This window comes from Mycteria americana, chromosome 8 (assembly GCF_035582795.1).
Source record: "Mycteria americana isolate JAX WOST 10 ecotype Jacksonville Zoo and Gardens chromosome 8, USCA_MyAme_1.0, whole genome shotgun sequence".
Taxonomy (NCBI): domain Eukaryota; kingdom Metazoa; phylum Chordata; class Aves; order Ciconiiformes; family Ciconiidae; genus Mycteria; species Mycteria americana.
The window spans coordinates 21,423,240-21,431,874 of NC_134372.1; the positions used below are offsets into that span (position 1 = coordinate 21,423,240).

Genomic DNA, 8,635 nt, shown 5'->3' on the forward strand with positions numbered 1-8,635 from the left:
CCCCCTGGCCCCTGCAGACAGCAAGGCACCCCCAGAGTCATGGGCAGCCCCCCCCAGATGGGCAGCAGGGATTCTGCCTGTCCCCCATCTCCTGTGCAAGCCTGAGTTTCCATGGAGTGGCCAAGGGAATGCAACTTATGAAAGGGTCTGTGTCTTGCCTGCGGGAAGCACTGAGACCAGTCTGGCATGAAGCCAGACTCCCCACGGACCTTGGGTCCCAGCCTTCCCCATAACCCAGAGCCTTGCTCTCACATACCCACCAGCCCTGCTGCTGCCCCTCAGTCGTGTCCTGCAGCCCCTGCTCTGGCTGCACCTTCCCACACATCCTTTCCAACCTCATTTTCGCAGATGTGACATCCCAGGGCCCCAGCTGACACTGTGGGCTCCTACAGCTTGCAACCCTTCTAGGCTCCCTCCTCCCTTGAGGAACCGTGGCAGCGAGCAGCCATATAAACGCTCCCCGGGTTGTCCCTGCTGCAGCCAGGCAGGAGGGGAGCTGGGGAGGAGAAGAAAGCCCCTGCACTCACCTGGAGGACAGAGTGCCCCACAGGGCTGTTTTCAGAGAGCTCCGCCTCGTACAGGGCCTTCTCGAACTTGGGCGCATTGTCGTTCATATCCAAGATAGTGATGCGAAGCAGGGCGCTGCTCGCCCGTGGTGGGTTGCCTCCATCCTGCACCTTGATGGTCAGATCGTAGGAGTCCCACTGCTCCCGGTCCAGGTTCCCCATGACAATCAGCTGTGGCTGCTTCTCATCCTGATCCTCCGCCACCTGCAGCCCAAAGAGCTCCTGCGCCTCTGGACCAGCCATCAGCTCGTAGGAGGCAACGCCGTTGGGGCCTGAGTCCCTGTCCATGGCCAGGGGGATAGGGAAGAGCGCCCCGATGTTGGTGTTTTCAGGGATGGAGAGAGTGAGAACAGGAGAGGCAAAGTTGGGGGTGTTGTCATTGATATCGAGCACCTCTATCTGCCCCTCAAGCAGGCGTGGGCTGCTGTTCAAGATCAGGTCAGTGATGGACACTTCAAACTCCAAGAAGCAGGGCTGTCCAGGCAGGAGGTGCTGGCACTCACGCAAGCTCTCCCGGTCAATGGAGGTCTCTGTGGTGTAGATGTCCCCAGTCTTGCCGTCCACACGTAGGTACGGGGCCCCCACTTCCAGCTTGTAGAGGTGCCCCACATCCGGGAAGCCATAGTCAGAGGCCAGGCTCCCTATGAGGGTGTTGGGGGGTTGTTCCTCCTGCACTTTGTAGACCACACGCGTCCCAGAGACCAGGGCAGGGAGCTGGAACAGGAGCCACAGGCCCAGGCAGGATGCCAGCAATTTCATCCTGTGCTGCAGAGGAGCTGGAAGCAGACACAGACACCAGAGGTTAGGCAGCCCCAGGCCCCCGGGACCACTCCACCCCAGCCCACTTCTGCGGAGTGTCCTTTTGGGTGCACCCCCTGTGCCACGCACATGATACCAAAGCAGCCCCCTGAAGGGAAGGGGCTTCTCACCTGGCAGAGCTGGCCCCAGCCATGATCTCCTGGCAGCCTCCGCAAGCAAGTGCCCGGGAGGACCGGTCCTGGCTTGCAAAGTTCCTGCAACGCCCTGCTTGAGTGAGCAACCCAGTCACTGAAACCTCAGCCCTGGCTTCCTGTCACTTGCAGGAAGCCACTCCTGCCACTGTCCACCCTCTTCATCACCACGCAAACTGTAATTAGACCCAACGAGGCACACTAACAGGGTGGACTGCACGCAGCCTGCTGCCAGCAACCTGATGGGGGCCGGCCAGGCTCAGAGACAGCTTCTCACCACAGAAACATAGGAGCATTGTGTGCCACGCACTGCAGGGGCACTGCCTGCCACGCACAGTGGGGACACAGAGGCACTGCACGCATCTGCCAGCCCTGCAAAAACAGGAGCACCAAAAGGGGGGCAGGGGCTCTGCCTGCTCTGCAGGGATGCAGGGCTGCCACCCATCCAGCACTGCAGGGACAAGCGGCACTGCAGGGATGCAGGGCTGCCACCCATCCAGCACTGCAGGGACACGGGGCAATGCAGGGATGCAGGGCTGCCACCCACCCGGCACTGCAGTGACACGGGGCACTGCCAGGATACAGAGCTACCTCCCATCCATCACTGCAGGGACACAGGGCACTGCCACGGCAGGGACAGAGCAGCACTGCCCTCCCTGCACTGCCGACACAGCAGCAGTGCCCACACAGCAGCACTGCCAGCCTCGCACTGCGAGATACGAAGGCACCACCCATCCGGCAGGAGCCAGGGATGCAGGAGCCCTGTGCATCATCCATCCTGCACTGCATGTGGGGCACTGCCATCCATCTGCACCCCTCACAGAAAGAGGGTCACTGCCCACCCCTGTATTAGAGGGATACAGACTCACTGCCCATCCTGCACTGCAGGGCAGACAAACCCCACAGGGCAGACCGCGTGCCTTCCCGCAGAGCAGCAGCACTGCACAGCCCCAGCACACTGCAATGGTAGGCACAGCATCTCCCCTCTGCTGCACAGTCACTAGGCAACCCCACACCCTGCGCCAGCAAATACTGTTCCCTTCACTCACTGCAGACACACTGTTCCTTCTCATTCCCTCCCACTCCAGACTGGGACACTGCACGCACGCAGTGGGTACCCACCCTGCCCCACAGGGACAGCCCTGCGCTGCCCACCGAGTGCCAATGTCCACCCCACCCGCTGCAGAGGCAGTGACAGAAGTACTGCCCCTCTGCATTGCAGAGACACACACTGCACACGCTGCACCGCAGGCACCCAGCCACTGGAAACCTCCTCCCAGTATGCACACACTGCAGAGGCAGTGCCAGGCGCACCTCCAGCCCTATAGAGACCGTCCCCTTCTGCACCAAGCTGCTTGCCCTGTCACCAAGCCTCTGCCTAATGCTGTGCCTTGCCACCAGCTTTCCCGTCCTCTGCTTTCTGTTCTGGGAACACACCTTCCTCCAGGGTCCAGGTGTATGCACGCAGCTTCTGCTGAGCTGTGAGCACGAAGGTGTGCAGATCAGTTCACTGGCACCCAGAAAGCCCAGTGGTTAGATGCCCTAAAATCAACAGGCACAAGCATCTGCTATGGCCGCACAGCAGCAACCCTCTCTTGCCACTCCCATCGCTCACTCTCTCCATACTCTGCACCCAGCCTGTGGGATGGGTGAGCATTCATCCACCATCTCCCCTCCATGGTCCCACATAGCAAGTGCCTAATTCCTGGTTACCCCAGCATCATACAGATCCTCAACAAGTGGAGCATCCTGCACTGTCCACCCTGGTACTTCCTGCAGGCCAGCAGCTCTCAGTCCCTCCACCCCTCCACTTCCCCATGGACACGGAAGAGAGGAGTTCTCCCTCCACAGGTGAAAATACATCTCTGTTTCTGGAGATGAAACTATGATCCTGAAGCCTAGCTTGACTCTGCTCCCTTGTCCTGTAAGCATCCCTCATGCAAAGAAGAGGTATTTCCACCTTGCTGAGGGCATGCATAACTGTCCAGACCAGTGCTGTGTGCAGATACCTCTGAGATGTATGTCCCCAGGAGGAAGGGAAGAGGCAAACTAGCCTTCTTCCATCCCTGCACATGGCCGAGGATGGAGGAGGTAAGAAGCTGAGCAGAAACACAACGCATCTCTGCATCAATACAGGCAAAACCCAACAAGGCATGTACACATACACATGTGTGTCTGTACTGAGTGTGCATGTATCCGTGTGTGCACTATGAGCATCTGAGTGTATGTGCACCTGCCCAGAGCATTACTGTGTGTCTGTAGGAAAAAGTGTACATGTGCACACATGCGCACTAGCAGGTTGTGCAGGCGTGCCACACGCGTGCACACACTGCGAGGAGCACATCCGTGCCTGCACCGGGAGAGCCTGTGCACCAGACACGAGTTTGCATTCCTGCACTGAGCTCATGTGTGTGCGCACAGAGCAACGCATGTGCCTGCATGGGGGGAGCACATGTACCTGCCCCTGTTGCCACTGGGTGTGCATTTGTGTGATGTCACCCCATGCAGGTGTACTTGCACTGTGTGCATGTGGACGCACGGGCTGGGTCACGCACGGATCTGCCTGCAGCATGCATGTGCACTCGCAGTGGACCCCACACACATGTCCACCTGCCTTCATGGGGTGTCCAAACCTGCACTGAGCCTCATCACCCCATTGCCCTGTGCTTCCTTTGGAAATGGCTGTGCAGCAAGGATGGGGAGAAGGGGAAGATGGGCAGCTCGGGCTGCTAGGAAGGTGCTCCTGGAGGATGCCCCGGCCAGGAGAGGCACTCATGCCCACCACTGGACTGTTTGCACAAGCCTGTTTGCACTAGGCTGGGCCGCGACTGCCGATGACGTAGCGCCGTCCTGACTAAGCCTTGATGTGTGGTGGAAGATCACAGGTAGAGGTGAAAGTCCCAACACGGGGCAATGCCTCGCATGGGCCTGACTGAGCTGGGAGGGAGGACCGCAAGAGCTGGAAACGCCAGGAGCCCTGTGCCAGCCTGGAGGAGGGAGTCACCCAAGGGTGCCCAGCACCCATGCTTTCTGCTCTGAAAAAGGGGCTGGAGCCTGAACCCATGCCCCATTCCCACAGGTGAAGGAAACCTCCAAAGCAGGGATGCTGGAGGATGAGAGGGACTGGGAACCCAAGTGGAACCATCACCCCACAAGTGACTGCTGGCAGGCGTGAGGGGCCCTGGGTTCACCAGGGTAAGGAATCCTGCTTGGCACCTAGGGGTGTGAATGACACAGCGCAGACATGAGAGCCCAGAGCTGGGCGTGAGGAGGAGGAGGAGGAGGAAGCCTCCACCACCAGGGAAAAGCACGTCTGTGCAGGAGACAGAGGCTTCCCAGGGGCCAGTCCAAGGTATTGGGCTACTTTCCCATGGGATCTAAGGACCATCCCACACTTTCTTCTCCAGTGCCAGGCACCTTTTTCCGACCTGCTGGCAGAGCACAGAGCACTTAAAAATAAAAACCCCTCCCAAAACAAGTATTCCTCCACACAAGCAATTCTCCCTACGGGGAGAGTGTGAGAGAGACTGAACCACATGAGAGAGGCGTTAGTCACGCTGCTTAATGCATGACTGGGAAGTTCTCGGAGGACAGTGGCATGCAAAATTCTACAGAATTCAGCCATCCACCCCCCAAAAAAACAAGCCCTAATGAGAGAGAGGTTATAAAGCGCCAAGAATTTAAGAAACTGTTTGAACAAGACTGTGCTCCCTGTGATTCCCACAGCCCCTTGGCCCCGTTCCACAGAAGGCAGCACCGCTCCAGGAACGGGCACCAAAGTCCACCCTCTTATTGCTCCCAACGGCTGATTGTGTGGCTCGGAGCCATGCTTACAAGTCTATCCAAACCCTGCACTGAGTACACAAGTACTAATCCCCCCCCACCCCCCTCAAGCTCTGCTCTGATGCTCGGAGCTGGAGCAACATCCGAGCAAATGCTAATCACAGCTCCACCGGCTCCACTCCGCGCGAGAGGCTGAGATCAAGGACCATATTGTCCAAAAAACGGCCGCTGATGTTCAGTCCTGCATCAAAGGCATGGATGGGCTGAATCCTGGGCATTTTATGGCACGTCCCACGGTTTCCTTCGGCTCTGGCTGCCACTGCGGCTGCTCAACATTTATACAGGCTGGGCCCAAGCGCCCCGAGCCAGAGCACCCTGCGATGCGGAACTTGCTTGTGAACAGCTTTACCCCAAAATCATCTCTTAGGATCTGCACAGTGATGAAAAGAGGGCGAAGCCCCTAGCCCTCCCTCCTCCTGCCTCGTTCTCCACCTCCTTTCCAACTCTGGCAGCCAGCGAGGAAGAGACCTGTCAGAGCCTCGGTAGGGCGGCAGCCCCCACCCTCCTACCCCGCAGGTCCCCCACAGCCCCCCCTGGATCCTGAGGGCTCCTGTCCCTCCCTGCCACCGTCGCGCTCGCCATCCCGGCCTGGAGGGGAGTTCTGGGGGAAGGCAAAAATGTCGCGGGCCTGAAACACCCCGGCAGGGCCGCAGGGAGCCGGCAGCAGTGAAAGCGGCTCTTCTCCAAGACCGCAGTCCAGAGGGGCTGGGGAGACCTTGGGGAGGAGGGATAGGGGACCCCCTACCTCGCAGGGTGCTCGGGAGAGCCGCGGCTCCCGGCCCCCACCCGCCCCCGCCAGCTGGGAGGGAGGATGGAGGCCGGGCTCCGTTCCCCGGCCGCTGCGGCCGAGGCTCCCCAGCACCCAGCAGGGCTGCCCGGGCTGAGGCTCCCGCAGCCGGCAGCGCCCCGGCGGCACCGGCTCCGGGCACGAAGCGCCCCGCTCCGCCGCTCCCCGGCGAACCCCAGGGGATGAACCGGGCGCCTCCTGCCAGCCCCGCACACACACACTGCACACACACACACATACACGCACACACGCAAACACCCGCGGAAAACACACGGGAGCCGTTCTCTCGGCACCGGCTTCACACTCAGCCTCGCGTACAGGCAAGGAAACAGGGATTTTTCTAAGGCGCAGGCACGCACGCCCCACTGACACGCTCACTCGCACACACACCCCTCTGTAACACACACCAACACACACCCCGCTCCCCGCACACACACGCAGCCCGCTCCTCGACACGCACACCACTCCTGTAACCCACACCCCAGTGGCACACGCACAGGCACCCCGCCACAGACACAGGCGTGCACACCTGCCAGACCCCTTCGCCCCGCTCCTCGCGCACGCACACACACACACACACACACAAACACGCACACGCACAGCCCCGCTCCCAGCACCCAGCGCTGGGCGAGCCGCGCTCACACTCCGGGCGCACACACCCGGGGGTGGATGGGGGACACCCACCCAGAACCACCCCCGACGGGAAAAAAACCACGCGCTCACCCCGACACAGCCGCACACCCACAGCCACCCCACGCCACCCACCCTGCCCGGGCCGGGGCTGGCCCCGCTCCGTGCCGCACAACAAGTGGCAGCGTCGGGCGGGACCGGTAACCGGGAGCCGCCCGCCGCCGCTGCCCGCGGAGCCCCGTGCCCCAGTGCCGCCGCCCGCGCACCCCGGCGCGGAGAGGCGCGGAGGGGAGCGGGATGCTCGCCAGCGCCGCTCCCGCCGCCGCCCGGCCCCGCGCTCCCACACAGCGGCGGGCTCCCGCCCGGGGCATCCCGCACCGCTCCGCGGCTCTCCGAGGCCGCGGGTGGGGGCTCCCGGCCCTGCCGCAGCTCTTACTTGGATGCGGACGGCGCCGCGCTCCGTGCCGGCCCCTTGCGCGCTGATCCAGCGGCGTCTGCATCGCCTCCTCCCCGCCGGGACCGGGCTCCCCCCACCCCCCCGGCTCCTCTCGATCGTTATCCACGGATGAAAACCAAATTAAAAAAAAAAAGAAAAAAGAAAAAAGGGGGGGCAAAAAAAAATCTCCCGTGGGAACCGCCCCCCTCTCCCAGGCCGGGGCTGCGGCTCCTCCGGCAGAACGGCGGCGGCAGGGCTGGCGGCAGCCCCGGTGGGCAGCTCCGTCCGTGCCCGCCTCCGTCCCTCGGTGTGTGTGAGGATGTGCAAGGGAAGCGCAGCGCAGGCACGGCCCCTTCCCCCCCCCCGTCCCCGCTGCCTCCGCCTCTCGCCGCCACCACGGGGAGGTGGAGCTCCGGCTCCTTATCAGATCCCGAGCCCAGCTGGGCCGGGACGAGCGGGCATCGGCTGCCGGGCAGAGCCGCCCGCCCGTCGCACCGCGCACCGCCCGGCTCCGGGCTGCAGGCACCGCGCCAAGCCCCGTGGCGGTGGAGAAGGGGGGGGCCCCGCAGCCCCCCGGGACCCCCTCACCGCGGGAACCCATCCACTCCTCGCCCGCACACGTGTGGGACGGGTCTCCCCTTTCGCTCCCCCCCCCCCGGTGCTCTTATTTATTTATTTTTCCACCTGGCGCTTCACCCCCCGGCAGCCCCGCTGCATGCGGAAAGGGGGCCCGGCTGGCAGTGCACCCCGCTGTGCTAAGGGGAGGGCCCCTCTGTGGGAGCGAGCCCAACCGGGGGGCTGTGCCCACCCCTCCTCGGATCCTCCCAACCGAGCAGGGCTCCTGGCAGGCTGTAAGCAATGGCTCCTGCAGCCCTGCCGGGGTGAGGTAGTGAGGCCTGGAAAAGCAACTGTCCCCTCCCGTCACACCTCGGTGAATCATGCTTTTATTGCAGGGTGTCAGGACTTGGGAGCAGAGAGCACCTGCGAGCTCCAAAAGCACCTGCAAGCTCCTGGCTGCCCTTGCAATGCCTTCGCAAGCTGTGCTACCTCATCTGGGTCCTCACTTGCCTGCTGGCCCCCGTGGGACCTCAGATGTGCGAGTGCAAGTCCCTGGGGGACTGGAGACAGTGTGCTCCAGGGATGCCCCTTCCCTCGATGCCTCCACTGGCCTCTGTGTTCCTGCGAGGAGAGCCAGTGCTCCCTGCCAGCGGGCTGGATCTGCAGCCTGGCCCTGCCAAAGGCCTCAGCACTCTCAGATAGGGATGCTGGGGTAGCTCTCTGCACCCTGCAAGGACTGGGCACCCCACGGGGCTGCAGGGCCCCTCACCAGGTAGCACTTGTCTTCTCAGCCACTTGCAGTGCAGATTTCTCGCCAGGATGCTGGAAAGTCCTTTCTGCTTCGCCGCAGCGTGAGGATCGGAGC

General features: G+C 62.3%; 1 protein-coding gene across 4 annotated transcripts in view; it reads right to left on the reverse strand.

Moving 5' to 3' along the window:
• Positions 1 to 7,525, reverse strand: part of PCDH1 (protocadherin 1) — a 53,388-nt gene extending 45,863 nt beyond the window's left edge. For 2 of the 4 annotated variants that reach the window (XM_075510100.1, XM_075510102.1), the window contains exons 1-2: positions 7,213 to 7,525; positions 528 to 1,342 (exon numbers count right to left, since the gene is read on the reverse strand). In XM_075510100.1, coding sequence (XP_075366215.1) covers positions 528 to 1,342; positions 7,213 to 7,276 — 879 coding nt within the window. In that variant the 5' untranslated portion in view covers positions 7,277 to 7,525. Of the gene's footprint in view, positions 1 to 527; positions 1,343 to 1,495; positions 1,693 to 7,212 lie in introns of all 4 variants that reach the window. The other 2 variants (XM_075510101.1, XM_075510103.1) reach the window with 2 other exon arrangements.
• Positions 7,526 to 8,635: the final 1,110 nt, after the last annotated feature.